This window comes from Armigeres subalbatus, chromosome 1 (assembly GCF_024139115.2).
Source record: "Armigeres subalbatus isolate Guangzhou_Male chromosome 1, GZ_Asu_2, whole genome shotgun sequence".
NCBI lineage: Eukaryota > Metazoa > Arthropoda > Insecta > Diptera > Culicidae > Armigeres > Armigeres subalbatus.
The window spans coordinates 100483536-100505175 of record NC_085139.1 but is presented as its reverse complement, the minus strand read 5'-3'; the positions used below and the strand labels follow the sequence as shown (position 1 = coordinate 100505175).

General features: G+C 42.9%; 1 protein-coding gene across 1 annotated transcript in view; it reads left to right on the top strand.

The window, feature by feature from the left end:
• The window catches only part of LOC134203588 (protein phosphatase PP2A 55 kDa regulatory subunit), a 183137-nt gene that overhangs the window by 39446 nt on the left and 122051 nt on the right, over positions 1 to 21640 (top strand). The window contains exons 2-3 of the mRNA XM_062678462.1: positions 794 to 1546; positions 20489 to 20764. Coding sequence (XP_062534446.1) covers positions 1540 to 1546; positions 20489 to 20764 — 283 coding nt within the window. The 5' untranslated portion in view covers positions 794 to 1539. The remainder of the gene's footprint in view (positions 1 to 793; positions 1547 to 20488; positions 20765 to 21640) is intronic.

Sequence of the window (21640 nt, the reverse complement as noted above, 5' to 3'; positions counted from 1 at the left end):
AATATCGTTTTGTCAAAATTGAGTAGGGGGAATGACGGCTTTGGCAGGTTTTGTTCTATTATTGTCAGGGTTTTTTTTTTTTTATGACTGTTTATGCTCAAATTTGGCCTAAACATTCTTTGCATATCGAAGAATATTAAGGCCAAATTTCAAAAAAAAATGGTCGGTAAAAACCCCCTGCCAATAATAGAACAAAACCTGCCAAAGCCGTCTTTTCCCCTACTATTGTTGCCAAAATCGAATGTTGCCAGAATCTAATGTGGTTTGCATTTGATTTTTTTTAGAAATGGTCTAGACAGTGTGAAAGTCCTATTTTGAGATTTGAGCTACACTACTGGTACCCGGAAAAGACAGCAGACTTTCTTCATTATAACTGAGACTTAAAATCAACTACAAGCTTTCCTTGCATGTTAAGGAGACGATACAATACATTTTATGTATTCTTCACCTGATGATTAAAATTGTTTACGAGACAAACCTTCAACAAAACGACACCAGTATCCATGTTTCTTTATCTTAACCAACCTTTTAATTGGGTTTCAAGCCACTCCATCATCTTTATCACATCAGATTAAAAGACACACGGTTCAGTTAACTTGTTAGTCCGCTTTACGGAAATCATGACAATGGTTTTGTTGTTTGATAATGGTAAAAGTAAAAAAGCTGGGTCATTAGTTCAAGATTAATTATTTTTCAATATATTGAACTTGACTGATACAATGTCATTGATGAAACCCCGATCACAATGAAAACAGAAAACTCACATCTCCTTCAATTCTATCTCTTTTTCCAGTGTCAACTAGACTCAGCTTGCTCGCACATCATTATCCGGACCAGCACAGTACTGTGTCGCCGCCGTCGTGACCTTCGCAGTCCATTAGCAAATCCAAGCACAGCTTCCAGACCTAGCGCAACGTATGCATTCGCTGAACGTATTTTGCACTCAGCGCACCAGCAATAGCAGTAACGACCGCAATCGGCATTACACCGCTCACCGCCGCCGTCTCCGAGGAGAAATTACTGCCGCGAAAATCAGGCCATCAACAACGGCCAATTCCGTGGCGCTTGTGGTGATCAGTCGCAGCGGTCGCAGTTGCAGCAGCAGCAGCAGCACCAGTGACAACAGTAACAACAGCGCTGATCATAGACGACGGCGACGTCGCCGCCGACGACGCCGATCGTACACGTTTTAAACCGTGCACCTTTATAGACATCGTTGGACTGACAACGGGCGGTAAAATTTCCATTTTAGCACGTCCGCGCGACATTCGCGGCTTTTCTGGGTGATCGCGAATGTGTCACGCGGCGGTGGACGCTGAACTTACTCCGCCGCCGCCACGCGTTGACAAGGAATAAAGGTTGGCGTTGATGCGTAGTGGTGAAGATTTAAGTGCCATTTGAAAGTGCGCGCTATACCCGCGAAAGAGAATAATCGGATATCTACGCGCAAATGCAATAAGAGTGATTTATGGTACAAACAATCCGTCATCGGAACCGTTTTTGTTTTTGCTGTGGTTACCGTCGTTTGTGAAGCTTGCAATGAAATGTGAGTATTGTTGTATTGTAATTTTGTAGCCATAAAAAATTATAATAACGGGAATTTTAGGGACAAACAGACGTTGCATTATGATCATCGACAAGAAAACACAAGATATTGTAAAACATATAAAAATCTTCCAAAAACACATAAATTTAAAGGTTGAACAAACCTGATAAGTTTGTCGATTTAATTGACTTCAATAACACTCAAAATACAACAGAACAATTTTTTTGTTAAATATTTGAAACGGTCTTATACAACACTTGAAATAACATTTCTCAACACAACATCTCTGCAATCCTATCTATAATGTTTTGTTATTTAAATTGAAAGCTTGAAAACTCACTTGTCATAAGACGAGTTAATACAATCCCATTAAATTCCACCACTTAATTGTATCTTGACAGATACGTATTTCGACCTCAACAGTAAGGCCATCTTCAGTGTCTCGTACTTGACTCGACTTGAAGAAAATGATCGCAGCTTACCCTATTTATACTATGCGTAGGTATAATAATTCTAGGTACTTATCTAGTTACATTAGTTTAGTTTACGATACAATTAAGTGGTGGAATTCAATGGGATTGTATTAACTCGTCTTATGACAAGTGAAGACATTCCACTAAAAAGCTCAAAATAATTTTCTAATCAGCTTGAAAACTGTTTAACGGAAGCCTGTAATGCCGCCGGTATCACATGTTGACTATTTTTGTTTGCTATTGCGTCACTTCTTCTTCTTCTTCATTGGCTTTGCATCCCCCACTGGGACATTGCCGCCTCGCAGCTTAGTGTTCACTATGCACTTCCACAGTTATTAACTGCAAGATTTCTAAGCCATTTCTGCATTCGTATATCATGAGGCTAACACGATGATACTTCTATGCCCAGGGAAGTCGAGACAATTTCCAAACCAGACCGGCACCGGGAATCTCAGCCATCCTAAGCATGGTCTTGCTTTGTGGCCGCGCATCTTACGCGGTGATTGCACGCATGTGATCCAACGAACATCGTGTCCTGGAACGGCAGTGCGGTCAGACAGAGGCTCATCAGTGATAACCTTTTTGTCGACAATACTTTTCTGATACGTTCTCTGATGGCGCCAGAAGTCGCAGCTCGTAGCTTAAATCTAGCTAGCTAGGTCAGTAGAAAATATAGAAAGCTTGGAAAGACACCACAGAAGCTTGGAAAGCTTACCACAGAAGCTTGAAAAGCTTTCCACAGAAGCTTGAAAAGCCTCCCACAGAAGCTTCCAACAACAGCTTAGGAAGTTCCTACAAAAGCTTGGAAGCTTTACACAGAAGCTTGGAAAGCTTCCCTCAGAAGCTTGGAAAGCTTCCCACAAAAGCATGGAAAGCTTCCCACAAAAGCATGCTTCCTGCAGAAGCTTCAAGCTTCCTGCAGAAGCAGGCTTCCTGCAGAGCTTAAGGCTTCCTGCAGAGCTTAGGCTTCCTACAGAAGCTTGGAAGCTTCCACAGAAGCAGGCTTCCTGCAGAAGCTTAGGCTTCCCACAGAAGCTTAGGCTTCCTGCAGAAGCTTAGGCTTCCTGCAGAAGCAGGCTTCCTGCAGAAGCTTGGCTTCCTGCAGAAGCTTCAAGCTTCCTGCAGAGCTTCAGCTTTCTACAGAAGCCAGAGCTTCCTGCAAGCTTGGAAAGCTTCCTACAGAAACTTCCCTCAGAAGCTTGGAAAGCTTCCTACAGAAACTTCCCTCAGAAGCTTGGAAAGCTTACAACAGAAGCTTGGAAAGCTTTCAATAGGAACTTGGAAAGCTTCCAATAGGAACTTGGAAAGCTTCCAATAGGAACTTGGAAAGCTTCCAATAGGAACTTGGAAAGCTTCCAATAGGAGCTTGGAAAGCTTCCTACAGAAGTTTTTTTACGCGGTACAAGGAGCGACAAAAAAAAACCTTAGTGTATATAAAAATGAATTTATGTCTGTCTGTCCGACCCTCATATACTCGGAAACTACTGAACCGATCAGCGTGAAAAGTTGTATGCAGAGGTTTTTGGGGCCGGAGAAGGTTCTTATGATGGTTTAGGACAGTGGTCCCCAGCATGCTCACTATTGAGGGCCGCATTGCAATTTCGAATTGGTGAAGCGGGCCGCAGTATATTTACAATATTTGTTTTTTAATTAAAAACTTAATTTTAGTGCAACATGATTTTTGTAAATAAAATAAAATTTTAACAAAATATTTTATTCCCGTAAATCTTTTTCGACTAACATACTTGGAAGGACATTCAATTATGCAGGTTTTCTCGCCGTAGCTGACTGACCGTTTCTGCTCATTCAGACTTGATATACGAGAAAATTCTTTTGCAACACCATCTTTTCGGTTCAGTTAGCAGAAAATATTCTGAGCTGTTTGTTTCCAAATGATTATATGACCTTATGTATTTATTTTTAAGGATATATTGTTCACTATAAATAAAATCCCTAAAAAAATTGAAATTTTTCATAAAAAAAAGATAATTACCTATGAAGAAATCAGTGTATGAGCAATAAATAAATATACAATTTCCACAAATAATTGAGAATTTTCCATTAAAAAAAATAATATAGCGCTTTTAAAAGCAAAAATTGCAATTATGAAAGAAGAGTTTTCCATTAAAAAAATCTAAATATTCCACAATTCCAAAATGTTACATAAAATAAATATTTTGTCAATTTCCTATTGTATTTAAGGAAAATTCTTTATGGACATTTTATTTTTCTGCCAATAACGACTAACATGTTTTAAAACAGTTTTTGAAGCCAGATAATCATGCCAGCAGTGTTGAATAGAAATCGAATAAATCTGCAATACGAGATTTGCTTTCGTGCAAATTGCTTGAACAATGCCTGAAACCTTTTCATCAACAATATCGGAGATTGGAAAAAATAAAAAAGTTCTACATTTTCCGTAGCTTAAAAAAGTACGTTGGTGTTTCAAGTGATAGTCAGCGTGTTTTCTGAAGTTAGTAATCCAGCAATTTTCCTGTTGAATTTTACCGAACCATAACTTATTTTTATGAGTAAAAGCATTCTTTTTACGGAGCAGTGTAAGGCAACAATAATCTTACATGAAGTTCAACACAAAGCTTGTTTTAATGCGCGAAGAATAAACACACATTTGCTATTTTTATAGCCCGGGACAATAATAATGAAGCATATTTGCTGTCGGGCTTGGCCCAGAGCGTTAATGAATAATTAAATTTGTTATGATTAAATCATTCAACTCTATGATTAAAGATTATGATTAAGGATTTATTCATTTTTGACAATGATTAATGATTATGATTAACGATTAAATTAATTTTTGACAATGATTAACGACTATGAGTAATGAATAAAAGGTTTGAAGTATGATTAACGATTACCGATCGTGATTAAATGTTGACACAATATGTGTATGATTAATGAATAATGATTATGAATAATCAAATTGAATGATTTGCATAGTGATCAATAGTAAAGTTCCCTTTCTTCCAAATTATGTTTCTTTACCTTCAAAATTGTATGATTTTAATTAAAGATTAATGAATAAAAGCGAGCATACAGCAATGATTAAAATTGATGATTAATGAATAAATTCAAAACAATCATGAATATGATTAGTGATTAATGAATGAATCGTATTTTTTGTATCATACAATGAATAATGATTAAATGACCCATTATTCATAAATCATGATTAAATCTATTATTATTCACTAATGCTCTGGCTTGGCCTACATAATATTGATGTAGTGATCAATTTAATAAATCATGATAATAACACGATTCATGCTTTATTTAGCAACAATGGTGCAATCTTGACAGAATACTCGAATGCAACGAAAAAAAAAGCGCAATGAAAAGCTTCTTTGGTCATATAACGTCTAACAATGGGCCAAATGTAGTGTATTCTCTGAAATCCTTCGCGGGCCGCAGGAAAAGGCTTGGAGGGCCGCATGCGGCCCGCGGGCCGCACTTTGGGGATCACTGGTTTAAGAACTCGAATCGCAGATCAATCGTCAAAACTTAAATTGCGAATACTAAAAAAATGTTTGTGCCATTTGACGGGTCGCTCGACGAGTCAGCCAGTAAATCAAAAACAAAAATTGTTACTATCTTCATTGGTAAATCATCTTATGTCGGCGAGGATAGACATGATCCCATAATCGTTGCTTTGCACCTTTGTGTACTTTCTCCATATGGCGTTAAAGTGCTGATATACTAATGCTGTCCAATGAGCAGCTCGAAGTAGCTCGAAGTTGTTCCCGTCCTGCTCGTTCTTTTTTGTCAACAAATGGGCAAGAGAGGGATGGGAAGAACTTCAAGCTACTTCGAGCTGCTCATTGGACAGCACTACTTATCTCTAAAAGGTTCCAAATTTGTTTTACTTTTTGCACTCACTTTGACAATTTTTATGACAAAAGACCACTAGCCGATCCGTAGGGGCTCATTCACTAATTACGTAACGCTTTAGGGGAATCATAAAATAAATGCATTTTTAGAGGAAAATGCGTGCGTGCGTGCGTGCCCAATCTAACCCCCACTGGCTATTATTATTTATTAATTCAGACTAAGGCCGAAGTGGCCTGTGCGGTATATAAGAGTCTTCTCCATTCGGCTCGGTCCATGGCTACACGTCGCCAACCACGCAGTCTACGGAGGGTCCGCAAGTCATCTTCCACCTGATCGATCCACCTTGCCCGCTGCGCACCTCGCCTTCTTGTGCCCGTCGGATCGTTGTCGAGAACCATTTTCACCGGGTTACTGTCCGACATTCTGGCTACGTGCCCGGCCCATCGCAGTCGTCCGATTTTGCGGTGTGAACGATGGATGGTTCTCCCAACAGCTGATGCAATTCGTGGTTCATTCGCCTCCTCCACGTACCGTCCGCCATCTGCACCCCACCATAGATGGTACGCAGCACTTTCCTTTCAAAAACTCCAAGTGCGCGTTGGTCCTCCACGAGCATCGTCCAGGTCTCGTATCCGTAGAGGACTACCGGTCTAATTAACGTTTTGTAGATTGTCAGTTTGGTACGGCGGCGAACTCTATTCGATCGGAGCGTCTTGCGGAGTCCAAAGTACGTACGATTTCCAGCCATGATGCGTCTCCGAATTTCTCTGCTGGTGTCATTTTCGGCAGTCACCAGTGAGCCCAAGGACACAAATTCTTCTACCACCTCGATTTCGTCACCACCGATGCAAACTCGCGGTGGGTGGCTCACATTGTCTTCTCTTGAACCTCTTCCTATCATGTACTTCGTCTTCGACGTGTTGATGACTAGTCCGATCCGCTTAGCTTCCCTCTTCAGTCTGATGTAGGCTTCCTCCATCTTCTCAATGTTACGTGCTATAATATCAATGTCGTCAGCAAAACCAAGTAGCTAGACGGACTTATTGAAAATTGTACCACTCGTGTTAATCCCTGCTCTTCGTATTACCCCCCCATGAAAGATCATCACCTTGCCGTAACCCTCTGCGGGTTTCGAAGGGACTCGAGAATGCCCCTGAAATTCGAACTACGCACATCACCCGATCCATCGTCGCTTTGATCAACCGTGTCAGCTTATCCGGAAAACCGTGTTCGTGCATTAGCTGCCATAGCTGGTTCCGATCGATTGTATCATATGCGGCTTTGAAGTCGATGAATAGATGATGTGTGGGCACGTTGTATTCGCGGCATTTCTGCAGTACTTGGCGAATAGCGAACACCTGGTCCGTGGTGGAGCGTTCGCCCATAAAACCCGCCTGGTACTGCCCCACGAACTCCCTTGCAATAGCTGCTAGTCGAAGGCATACAATTTGGGAGAGTACCTTGTAGGCGGCGTTCAGCAATGTGATTGTGCGGTAGATGCTACAATCCAGCTTATCGCCCTTTTTGTAGATGGGACACACGACACTTTCCATCCACTCCTGCGGCAAAACTTCCTCCTCCCAAATCTTGGTAATGACCCAGTGCAGCGCTCTAGCCAGTGCCTCACCACCGTGTTTAAATAGCTCTCCTGGGAGTTGGTCAACACTAGGGGCTTTGTTGTTCTTCAGCCGGCCAATCTCCTCCTGGATTTCCTGGAGATCCGGAGCCGGTAAAATTATGTCCTGCGTGCGTTCTCCCAGGTCCATCACCATACCGCCATCTTCGTCTGCCACATCGCCATTCAGGTGTTCTTCGTAGTGCTGCCGCCACCTTTGGATCACCTCACGCTCGTTCATAAGAAGGTTCCCGTTTATGTCCTTACACATACCAGGCTGTGGCACGTGGCCGTTACGTGAACGGTTTAACTTCTCATAGAACTTTCGTGTGTTATCAGCGCGGTACAGTTGCTCCGTATCTTCACGGTCTCGATCTTCCTGCTGGCGCTTTTTCCTCCGGAAAATCGAGTTTTGTCTGTTCCGCGCCTGTTTATATCGTGCCTCGTTCGCCCTCGTGCGGTGTTGCAGCAATCTCGCCCATGCTGCATTCTTCTCTTCCACTAACTGCTCACATTCGCCGTCATACCAGTCGTTTATCTGATCCGCGGCCACCGTGCCAAGTCTAGCGGGTGCGCTGCTACCAATGGCGGATCGAATATCTCTCCAGCCATCTTCAAGAGACGCTGCGCCTAGCTGCTCTTCCGTTGGAAGTGCCACTTCCAGCTGCTGCGCGTATTCTTGGGCTAGTCTACCGTCTTGTAGCCGCCCAATGTTAAGCCGCGGCGTCCGACTTCGACGCGTGTTGTACACCGTCGAGAGTTTTGAGCGCAGGCATACTGCAACGAGGTAGTGGTCGGATTCAATATTCGCACTGCGGTAAGTGCGGACGTTCGTGATGTCGGAGAAGAATTTACCGTCGTGCGAAGTTTATGCATCGTTGGCCGTTGTCATTCGATACGGTGTGCAGACTATCCGGTCCGATGACCGGTCTACACATTTCCTCCCTTCCTACCTGTGCGTTCATGTCACCGATGACGATTTTAACGTCCCGCAGTGGGCATCCATCGTATGTCTGCTCCAGCTGTGCGTACAACGCTTCTTTCTCGTCGTCGGGTCTCCCTTCGTGTGGGCAGTGCACGTTGATGATGCTATAGTTGAAGAAACGGCCTTTAATCCTCAGCTTGCACATCCTTGCGTTGATTGGCTACCACCCAATCACGCGTTGGCGCATCTTACCCAGCACTATGAAGCCGGTTCCCAGCTCGTTGGTGGTGCCACAGCTTTGGTAGAAGGTAGCCGCTCGATGCTCGCTTTTCCACACTTTCTGTCCTGTCCAGCAAATATCCTGCAGCGCCACGACGTCGAAGTTGCGGGGATGTAAATCATCGTAGATCATCCTGTCGCAACCTGCGAAACCTAGCGACTTGCAATTCCATGTTCCAAGCTTCCAATCGTGATCCTGTATTCGTCGCCTAGGTCTTTGCCGATTATATCGAGTCGCATTATCTCTTATATTGTTCGTAATGATTGGTTTTCTAGGCGGCTTATTGGGCCTGCGCAAACCTCCTGTCTCGTCGGAGGGCCGTCGTGTCAGGGCTGTTTAGCGTCCCACCTAACACTAGGACTTGGACTTGTGCGCTTTGAGCGGCACACGGTCGCTTTGGTGGGGCTTACTTGCGGATACATGCAGCTTTTTATAGAGGTTTAACAGGGCCCACTGTCAAACCCCACCACATCCTAGGCAAGCCCCACAACTCGCAGATGGCCTGGGGAGGGATCGTCAAGCCCTTGGACATAGTCCCTGCGGCCCACCCCCACTGGCTGGCAGTGATATTATGAAAGGAAGCTGTCTGTATTACAGTCAGATTTAGTTCGGGAGTCAGAAGATGTTAACTCCACAGCTCCAGTGACCCATTTCAGACTGCCTGGTCCTTCATGACCAGTCCAAGGTCACATTTACTTACAATAAGCCCCACTCGGTTATGCTACCATTATCAATTGGATAATGGATCCATAAGCAAACTTCCGGATTATTCAATCCAGCGCGTATTTAGTTTTAATAATGGAATTATAGTATGAAGGTACAAACAAATTGAAACAATCTCACCAAATTAATCCATATCAGGAGAATTGAGATTTTCACGGCGCTTGATATAATCTTGAAAGAGCATGTTCACTAATCCCTTATGATGCGATCCGGTATAACGATCCACGGCAGTGCTCCATACGTGATTTGAACTGCACATGCGTATCCTGTTTCTAAACGCAAAATTGTCAGCGCAGAGCACTAAACACGGTATGCCAGCACCGACAGCAGCGAAATGAAGCAGCACAAACTGCCGAGAGATCTAACATCCCATCGAACGCACAATATTTATTCACAAGCCATAATTGCTAAACAAAATTGAACACTTTAACCATTTATTTATATTGAAACTAAACAGAAAATCATTAAAAAATAGCAAAAAATTTGACGTAAGAAAGACAAACACGTTCGCTCGTCAGCGCGGCACTCTTTTCTCATCAAATGCATTTTTTAGAGGAAAATGGGGCAAAACAGTTACTTCCAGTCGTAATCTAGGGCCGTAATATATACCATATTTATTTTCCACACAATTATCATATGAAAAAATTGAATTCGTTAGTCGCAATCGCTTTTAAATCATAGCTGTCACAGGAAAAATGCATTTTTAGAGGAAAATGGGGCATAACATACGAGATAATATACGAGAAATTAGCCGCATTCGGTTTTTAAGTATAGCTGCCATAGGAAAAATATGTTTTTGAGGGTAAATGGGGCAAAACAGTCACTTGCAGTCATGATTTGACGTCGGAATACATACCATACTTAATCTCTACTAAATTAGCATCAGAAAACATAGGAGTAGTAAGCCGTAATAGGTTTGAAAGAGTAGCTGTCATAGAAAAAAATGCATTTATTAGAGGAAAATGGGGCAAAACAGCCCCTTCCAGTCACGATCCAGGGCCGGAATATATACCAGAAATATTCTGTGCAAAATTAGCATTAGAAAACATACGAGTATTTAGCCGCAATCGGTTTTTAAGTTCTGAAACGTGACCTTTTTTTCAACTGAAGATTCTATTAGCATTTCCTCAGTTATTAAATTGAAAGCTTTTCTATGTCCGCACTTGCATGAGTATGGCATTTGTGTGGCAAGTACAATGGATATGTCCAGGGTGTCCAGGAAGTTCCCAATCCGTCCTAGGCCGGACCGAGAATCGAACTCACAATCTCCTTTGATCGCAAGGCTACTAGAGACCCTGGAGGACATTGCTTATAAACCGTTTAAAATTTTATGTATGATACGCTAACATTGTTTCCAAGTCCATCTAAAGGTCACAATCGGAAGGAGAAACAGTTTCTAACGCCCAGCAAGTCTTGTTCCTAAATATAGGTCTAAAATTAATTAGGAAAACGAAGCACATTGAGTGTGCAGTCGATAAATAAATGAACGGTTGAATAAGTTGTATAGGAACTAAAACGGTCTTGCTGGAAAATCAACAATCTGCCATACAATTGCGTATTATGGGTGGGCATTAGAATAGTTCATATTGTAGTCTGGAAATTTCTATCTATGTGTATGCAAATCTAGATTTTCTACAGAGATTTCGTTACTAAATACATAGATGATCAAATTACAAAGAATATAATTTGAAGTTATGAGGAATTTTACAAACAACCTTTATCAATATTAAGTTCATTCCATATCGGAGGATATGTATAGTAGAGTGGTTAAAAATTTAAGCTCATTTAAAAAAAAAAACTGATTGAGCACAAGCCGTTTCAAGCTTGCATGCAAATTAAATGGGGAAATTTATTTTTTCATTATACTGGTTATGGCGCTTCCTCATTCAGCGCAGGTTAAAAGAAAACCTAGGGTAACCAACTTGATTTGGACCCCTACATATTTTAGACCCTCCCGGCGACATTTATCAGATTTCTGAACTAAAAACAATGCCGCTGCTAATTCCCCCATTGGCTTCAGGAAATTTACATTGTTCAGCATCTATTTCACAATTCACGGGTTTCCCTTGCGAAAAAGCGATATTTAGATGAAATTTCAAGGAAATTAGTTTGTTCAAGAAGGCGAGCGTTACAATGCGTTACGATTAAAAGTATACAGGTATACATCACTGAAAATCTCAGAACGTACACAATAAGTGTTTGTCGAAATTGTGAATTTAAAACGCAGGAATCTTCTCATTGATGCATCCCAACTGAAAGATAAGACTTGGCTTCGACTCAATTTATAAGGGTAAATTAGAAATTCGAGTTTGAAGAGACTAAATTGGGGGTGTCCAAAATGTGTACATTTGGGTATCCAAAATATGTTGCACTGTCCAAAACGAAGAATATTTTCATTTCAGAAAATGGCAAATTTCACTGATTTTTCAATAACTGAAGCTCATTTCGAATTTGTATTTCATAAATAAGACTTTCATCTTTGAAATGGAGTCATTTCCGGCCATATCGAACCTGTATTTCAATAGATATAAGCGAATATTGGGATGCACTTCCTCTAGGGGTCCAAAATAGGACAGTTACCCTACATAGCTAAACGGAATACTCAAGAGCTTTTACTCAACGAAAACCGCATCCTAATTAATCGTATCAATAATTAGTTAGTAATCAATTTGCAACTTGTTCCGAGAAAATCGGTTAAGAATTACTATATGAAAAAGTGGCTAATGTTTTTCTGTTTTCGTGTGCACACACACATACACACGAACTGACAGACATTTATTCAGTTCGAAGAGGCTAAGTCCACAGACAAACAGATGTAACACATTGAACACTTGCTCGTCAAAATCATCGTCGTGCAAACACTAACGACATCTGTTGAAATTTTACGAGTGTTATGTCTGTTTGTCTGTGCTAAGTCGATTGGTATATAACATCATGGGTCTCCGAGACTTCTATAAAACGTTCGAATTTTGCCTTTCGCCTTTCGGGACAAAAAAGATAAAAACATAAAATCATGTTTTTAAATTTGCGTCTGTCATATATTTTAGATAGAATTATGTTCTTAGGAAGATCCATTGATTACGTAACGCAAAAAATGGTTTTTGACGTAGGTCTTACGTCTCTCTTTACTATACCGGGTGTCATTTCAAAATATTCAAATCGACCGCGTTACGCTGTGTTGAAAGATTTTAAACGTTAATAGCGTTCGTCTCAGTTGACGAATTTCTGCGGTAAGCCCCTCAATCGACAGATTTCAAGTATGCCTTTCATGTCCAAGACCCGAAAACTTGTTTCAATAGGCATGAAACTGTTTTCAATGAAAACATTGAGATCAAGGGAACCTATAAATATGGGTACCGCATAATTCTTGCATCATTCCATTACCACGTTCTGATTGGTGCAGACACCAGCGAATGAGCAGCCGCTGGGTCTGCCGAGAAGCCATAAAAAAGCGCAACGCGATTTTTTCCTTTCATTCTGACCGGGACAAGCGAAGCAACCGCATCATCGATTGAACAGCACTCACACCTTTTAGCAGGGAATGAAGTCATCGAAGCCACCATCATCAGCCGAAACCTAGCCAGTACAGCAGCAGTCCACCCTACAGACCCGACAAAGCAGCAATGCTGAGCAGATACCGGCAGCAGCAGCAGAGTCGAGCCGAGACCGGCCGGCATCGGTGATGAGCCGAGACAGGCTGAAGAAAAGCCACATGATGCAGCATGTATGTCCAAAAAACAAACGGTTCTTCAGAGAGCCAATGATAGAGATCAATATCAAAGCTTTCAATTCCCTTCGGGATAGAAATTGCAGGGTTGTTACGGAGATCCTGAAATATTTTCCGCGCCAAATCCGCGCTGACTAAAATCAAATCCACGCCATTTCCGCGCGACATGAAAATCCATTCTGCGCCAAATACGCGCGACCCAAATTTAAATTGTAAGCAAATATACGTTAAATATCAATGTTAAATATTACGCTGAACATTACAACAATTTAGTGAACGTCTTTCTTCGAGTTCGTTTTTATAATATTACTGATTTTAAGTATATGTTTTAACTTCAACGTTACACATGTTTGTCAAAATTGAAAATAGGATTAAGGAAAAAGCAGTTGAAATAACAGCTCAACTAGATGGTCCTTCTTGAAATTTCTGAAGAAGTCGCTCCAAAATTGTCTGCGGGTGTTTCTCCGAGAACATCTGTGGAAATTTCTCCATTCGTGCAAAAGGTTCCCCGGAAACTTATGCGGAATTTCATTTTTTCATAATTTTTGTGAATTCCTCAAAACAACATGCAGGAAATTTTCGGAAACTGTATGTGGACACCCTAATTAATTCCTATAGAAATCGCTTGGGAAATTCTAACAGAAATTGGTTGGTGACTTCCTGCTGAAAAACTTCCGAAAAATCTGTTGTTAAATTTTCAGGATTTTTCACAGAAATTCTTGTGATCATAGCTACATAAACTTCGAAGGAAATCGCAACGTGAATTCTTGCGGGAATTTTTCGGGAATCTGCAAAAACTCTTCCGGGAAAACATTTCCAAAAATTTTCAACAAATTTTTTTTTCAAAATCAACATCAAAAACAATTTCTGCGGAAGCACTTAAAAGACGGGTGTTCATGTCCTTCAACAGACATGTTTTGAATGCGCCATGCATCAGAATGGTTTAAAAATGACAACAAGTGGCGCCCCTCTCCTCATAACATTTGTTTAATCAATGCTCCAGAGTGTAACCATGGATTTCAAACAGTGTTTGTTAATATCCGAAAATTGATGTTAGTAAATAACTACAAACGTTAATTTTGTTCTCGAAAACATTTGCTAACGAGAATAAAGCCCATCTAGATAGACATAAAACTAATTTTCAAATAAACGTCCTTAGATATAGAATTTCATTTGTTTAAATACTCTAAAACTAAATCCGCACAAAGTCCTAAAATCGTTACGTAAATCCACGAAAATCGCGAAATCCGCTTAGTCGTAGCAACCCTGAAATTGTACTTGGGTGTCAAATCCAATATTCTAGAGATAAAATTTTATGCGTGATTTTCATAAATAGCGTTAAAACTAACAGTGGATAATTTTTCTGACTTAACCGCGAAGTGGACGAAGGACTTCACTTGACCATGCCTATAAAGATTCATTATTATTTTATTTAATCAGACTAAGGCCGAAGTGGCCTGTGCGGTATATAAGAGTCTTCTCCATTCGGCTCGGTCCATGGCTACACGTCGCCAACCACGCAGTCTACGGAGGTTCCGCAAGTCATCTTCCACCTGATCGATCCACCTTGCCCGCTGCGCACCTCGCCTTCTTGTGCCCGTCGGATCGTTGTCGAGAACCATTTTCACCGGGTTACTGTCCGACATTCTGGCTACGTGCCCGGCCCATCGCAGTCGTCCGATTTTCGCGGTGTGAACGATGGATGGCTCTCCCAACAGCTGATGCAATTCGTGGTTCATTCGCCTCCTCCACGTACCGTCCGCCATCTGCACCCCACCATAGATGGTACGCAGCACTTTCCTTTCGAAAACTCCAAGTGCGCGTTGGTCCTCCACGAGCATCGTCCAGGTCTCGTGTCCGTAGAGGACTACCGGTCTAATTAGCGTTTTGTAGATTGTCAGTTTGGTACGGCGGCGAACTCTATTCGATCGGAGCGTCTTACGGAGTCCAAAGTACGTACGATTTCCAGCCACTATGCGTCTCCGAATTTCTCTGCTGGTGTCATTTTCGGCAGTCACCAGTGAGCCCAAGTACACAAATTCTTCTACCACCTCGATTTCGTCACCACCGATGCAAACTCGCGGTGGGTGGCTCCACATTGTCTTCTCTTGAACCTCTTCCTATCATGTACTTCGTCTTCGACGTGTTGATGACTAGTCCGATCCGCTTAGCTTCCTCTTCAGTCTGATGTAGGCTTCCTCCATCTTCTCAAAGTTACGTGCCATAATATCTATGTCGTCGGCGAAACCAAATAGCTGGACGGACTTATTGAAAATTGTACCACTCGTGTTAATCCCTGCTCTTCGTATTACCCTTCCAAAGCGATGTTGAATAGCAAACACGAAACACCATCACCTTGCCGTAACCCTCTGCGGGTTTCGAAGGGACTCGAGAATGCCCTGAAACTCGAACTACGCACATCACCCGATCCATCGTCGCTTTGATCAACCGTGTCAGTTTATCCGGAAAACCGTGTTCGTGCATTAGCTGCCATAGCTGGTCCCGATCGATTGTATCATATGCGGCTTTGAAGTCGATGAATAGATGATGTGTGGGCACGTTGTATTCGCGGCATTTCTGCAGTACTTGGCGAATGGCGAACACCTGGTCCGTGGTGGAGCGTTCGCCCATAAAACCCGCCTGGTACTGCCCCACGAACTCCCTTGCAGTTGGTGCTAGTCGACGGCATAAAATTTGGGAGAGTACCTTGTAGGCGGCGTTCAGCAATGTGATTGCGCGGTAGTTGCTACAATCCAGCTTATCGCCCTTTTTGTAGATGGGACACACGACACCTTCCATCCACTCCTGCGGCAAAACTTCCTCCTCCCAAATCTTGGTAATGACCCAGTGCAGCGCTCTAGCCAGTGCCTCACCACCGTGTTTAAATAGCTCTCCTGGTAGTTGGTCAACCCCAGGGGCTTTGTTGTTCTTCAGCCGGCCAATCTCCTCCTTGATTTCCTGGAGATCCGGAACCGGTAGAATTATGTCCTGCGCGCGTTCTCCCTGGTCCATCACCATACCGCCATCTTCGTCTGCCACATCGCCATTCAGGTGTTCTTCGTAGTGCTGCCGCCACCTTTGGATCACCTCACGCTCGTTCGTAAGAAGGTTCCCGTTTATGTCCTTACACATATCAGGCTGTGGCACGTGGCCCTTACGTGAACGGTTTAACTTCTCATAGAACTTTCGTGTGTTATTAGCGCGGTACAGTTGCTCCGTTTCTTCACGGTCTCGATCTTCCTGCTGGCGCTTTTTCCTCCGGAAAATCGAGTTTTGTCTGTTCCGCGCCTGTTTATATCGTGCCTCGTTCGCCCTCGTGCGGTGTTGCAGCAATCTCGCCCATGCTGCATTCTTCTCTTCCACTAACTGCTCACATTAGCCGTCATACCAGTCGTTTCTCTGATCCGGGGGCACCGTGCCAAGTGCAGCGGTTGCGGTGCTACCAATGGCGGATCGAATATCTCTCCAGCCATCTTCTAGAGACGCTGCGCCTAGCTGCTCTTCCGTTGGAAGTGCCACTTCCAGCTGCTGCGCGTATTCTTGGGCTAGTCTACCATCTTGTAGCCGCCCAATGTTAAGCCGCGGCGTCCGACTTCGACGCGTGTTGTACACCGTCGAGAGTTTTGAGCGCAGGCATACTGCAACGAGGTAGTGGTCGGATTCAATATTCGCACTGCGGTAAGTGCGGACGTTCGTGATGTCGGAGAAGAATTTACCGTCGATTAGAACGTGGTCGATTTGGTTTTCCGTTTCTTGGTTAGGTGATCTCCATGTGGCCTTGTGGATATTTTTGCGGGGAAAGAAGGTGCTTCGGACTACAATTCCGCGGGAGGCTGCGAAGTTTATGCATCGTTGGCCGTTGTCATTCGATACGGTGTGCAGACTATCCGGTCCGATGACCGGTCTATACATTTCCTCCTTCCTACCTGTGCGTTCATGTCACCGATGACGATTTTAACGTCCGCAGTGGGCATCCATCGTATGTCTGCTCCAGCTGAGCGTAGAACGCTTCTTTCTCGTCGTCGGGTCTCCCTTCGTGTGGGCAGTGCACGTTGATGATGCTATAGTTGAAGAAACGGCCTTTAATCCTCAGCTTGCACATCCTTGCGTTGATTGGCTGCCACCCAATCACGCGTTGGCGCATCTTACCCAGCACTATGAAGCCGGTTCCCAGCTCGTTGGTGGTGCCACAGCTTTGGTAGAAGGTAGCCGCTCGATGCCCGCTTTTCCACACTTTCTGTCCTGTCCAGCAAATCTCCTGCAGCGCCACGACGTCGAAGTTGCGGGGATGTAATTCATCGTAGATCATCCTGTCGCAACCTGCGAAACCTAGCGACTTGCAGTTCCATGTTCCAAGCTTCCAATCGTGATCCTGTATTCGTCGCCTAGGTCTTTGCCGATTATATCGAGTCGCATTATCTCTTATATTGTTCGTAATGATTGGTTTTCTAGGCGGCTTATTGGGCCAGCGCAAACCTCCTGTCTCGTCGGAGGGCCGTCGTGTCAGGGCTGTTTAGCGTCCCACCTAACACCAGGACTTGGGCTTGCGCGCTTTGAGCGGCACACGGTCGCTTTGGTGGGGCCTACTTGCGGATACATGCAGCTTTTTATAGAGGTTTAACAGGGCCCACTGTCAAACCCCACCACATCCTAGGCAAGCCCCACAACTCGCAGATGGCCTGGGGAGGGATCGTCAAGCCCTTGGACATAGTCCCTGCTGCCCTATAGATTCATAAGATGTTCAAATCTTTCACATAATCTTATTTGGATAAAAAACCACCGATAACAGCTCAAACATTAATAAACTATCAATCGATTTTTCATCAAATGTTGGATTTTTTGACATTGATAAAAAAATATGTAGAAAAACATTGTTTGATACTGACCGCACACAAAGCGAACATGACTGAATGGTCGTCCCATGTTATGAATTCTAAATCTTATCACCGAAATCCCATGTACGGGTGTTTCCTTCCTTCCACTACTAACAATGTTGTCTCAGAAAAGAACAACCTACTTCCACCTGAACTGTAATTCTAAGCTCGCTTGCCCGGCTTATTGGCCTGTATCAAGCGAAAAGTCCCGTTAAGAAATAGACGCCAGCAGCGAGCAACAAGCGTAAAAAAGAAGAAGCCCTTTTAGAACGCGTTGATGATGATGACGCTTTGGCTGACAAAGAAGCGGGATACAAGACACTAGCTGATTGGCCCACCAATTGGGAAGCAGAGAAGATTCAAAATAAGGTATAAAAGAAAAGTGCATTCGCTCGCAGAGCATTCAGTCTTTTTTATACCATCACTAGAAATTCGCGGTTATTTGAAAAGATCGTTTTCTTACTTTTTGCACTTAGCCGAAGCAAACAGCCTTTTTCAAGGCTCTAAGAGTTAAAAATAATGTCCTCCTTCAGTCGCTATCGCACGGATTAGAAGGCTCTTCAGTACAAGGGCTGAGATACAGTCTACATCCCCTGCTGAGCCAACTTGTGGTTTATTTCAGGCAGTCCTTCAGTGGGAAGGTTGCCACTGTCGAGGCTAATATTTCGTGACCGGACAGATACTTCCTGAATTTTTTTTGATGATTTTTGTTCGAGGTAGATTTGATTTCTGTGTCGGTTTGATGAGAAGATTTTGCCAAGGAATGGTATGCAACGCCGATTATTTATCCAAAATAGTTGATGTGAGAAATTTGGACATATTATGTATCTTAAAGGCAGGTCAAGTCAAGTCCTACGTCCACTTAGCGGTTATGTCACAGACATTACCCACTGTTCGTTTTTTCAACACCGTCAACACACTTTGTTTATGACGCATCTGAAAATTTTGAATGGATTGTCACACTTCAGGCAACCCCCGTCCTTTTTAAGCGTTACGTTATATATGGATGTTCACTTATTATCATAGATCCTATATTCATCCCATAAAAAAACAAGGAAATGGAAAGCATTTTGATTTGATTATTTTGATGTGATTATTTCGCCATAATCTTGCATGTTACCAAAAATTACAAAAATGCAGACGGAATTGATGTTTTTCATGTTATTCTTTTTCAAATGAAACAGTTTCTCTATTGTAAATAGATTTTCAAACATATTCCCCATTTACATTTTAATTTCAAGATGTTAGATCAGTCTAAATTACCGCTTGCCAAACGCCGTATCTGGAGAAGAATATTTACGCAAATCTCGACAGCCAACGAAGTTGCCGGTCAAATTCGCCTGAAATGTTTACGGCTTGCGAACGTGACACCATTCGCTAAACAGGAAGGGTTGAGGGTCTTTAAATGTTCGTTCGAGCTGACAACAAATGTTGCGAAAATGCGCAGATTTTGTGTTTGCTTAGCCGAGGGACGGTAGGGAATGTTTTTGTGGAACGCAATAATTCCAAACAAATCGAATGTTTCAAATACGTCTTGGGGCTCCAACAAAACTAAGCAACCAGCAGAAATCGTGCATATTGACGTTCTTACAGTAGATTGAAAACCCTCAAAAGAAAACATAGTTTATGGACATATCATGACCCGAGCAGGAGAAATTGGCTTAATAATACCTAATTCTGTTATTGACACCATAGTCTGTTATGAACTAGCCCTGCATAAGAGGTAAAATACCAAAGGAATAATACCTAAAACTTACCTCGTATGCAAGGCTAGTTCATACCAATTTCTGTTATCGGGGTTGTTGCTACTGCTCGGGGATCAACTCCTTCGCGGTCTGTGGTTTATTCTTATGTAGCTATCTTTTCGTCTTGCCTTGCTATGGTGGCAGCGTGACATCTTGACCGCGTGAGCTATTATTATTTTCTGCATCTGTCTGCTCTAGATTTGCTCAACATTATTTGCGCACATCCTATTGTGTGCCCAAAGCGTCGTCGGTGTAAAACCGCATTTTTCCAGTTGTGGTACAGTTCAAAAGAAACTGACGTTACATGGCACCGTACAACTGTAACAGACAACAGTATATAGGCTTTCGTCGTTACCAAGAGTAAAAATGTATCATTTTAACGAGATAACGAATGAACATCGCACATTTACAACTATTTGCAGATAGATTTCTTTTGTTCTTGACACGCGGTCCAATGTTCTGGCATATGACACAGATGGCATAAAACCACGTGCGGCATGGTTATAAGCAAATGGACAATAAACTTCGCTCCTTTTTATTTTCTTTTCACTTCTTCGTAACGTTGGATCTAGAAGATCACTCGAAAAACGAGTTTTCCACAGTGAGGAGATTTTCAATATTCAAGTGGAACATTAATCATGATTGTACAGAATAATTCAATATCGATGCAGTTGGCTACATCTCTGATTTTATGCGATCTCTAACCCCATTTTCATTTCTATTTTCCCTTCCAGCCAAAGTTCAAACTAGCATAAAGCAGAGTACGCCCTCGCTGGGTCGATGGGGCCGCTCAACAGTGAGTTCCAGTCCGATGGCTATTCCGGGTGGTGGCGGTGGGGGCAGCCCCGAGTACGGAAGTGGTTCCAGTCCACCGCATGGAGCCAACAGCCCACCGCCGATTCCGCCACGACCCCCTGTGATACGACAATCTAGCTTTACCAAAATCGGGTACATGATCAATACGGCCGTCAACGGCACCAAGAAGCAGTTCATCAGCAGTACCAGCGGAGGTGAGTGGATGCCATTTTCTATAAGTTGTGTAATTGTTTTGACGTAGGACTTACGTCTCTCTTCACTATACCGGGTGTCATTTCAATATTTCTAAATCGACCGCGTTACGCTGTGTTGAAAGATTTTGACTGATAATAGCGTTTGTCCCAGTGAACGGATCTCTTCGGAAAACCCCTTAATCGACAGATCTTAAGTATGCCTTTCATATTCATACTTGATATGACCCGAAAAACTTGTTTCAATAGGCCTAAAACTGTTTTCGAAGCAAAACATTGACTGCACTGAAACCTATAAATATGGGTGCCGCTTGTTCCTCGCGTCATTTGTTCGCTTGATTCTGATGGGTGCAGACGCTAGCGGATAAGCTGCAACTGCGCACCAAAATAAGCCATAAAAGAGGGTGACGCAATTTTTCCTTCTCATTCTGTTCAGAACTTCCAACGGGATATTATCATCATCAACGATGAATAAAACCGGGGTGCTACACAGCACCATGAATCAGTTTTTTGACGAACATCAAGTGGAACACAGCAGCAGAAGAAGCAGCCCAGCCTAGACCACACACCGCAACAGTGCCGAGCAGAGACCCGCAGCAGAAACGAGCCGAGACCGGCCGGCATCAGTATTGAGCCGAGACCGGCCGGCATCAGTGTTGAGCAGAGAAAGGTGAAGAGAGAAAAAGAGAAAAAAGTTACAACGTTCTAGAATGGTTTCCTGCCAGAATCTCCCTTGGTCAACAAGTTTCCTCTGAAAGAGTTAATTTCCGGCCTTATCAGGGCGAAGAGAGTTAGTTATAATTTTCGCAATAGGTTGGAATTCGTCGCTTTTACGGCGGTGTTCTAGATGAAATTGTTTGTGTGTGTTATGGTTTCGAG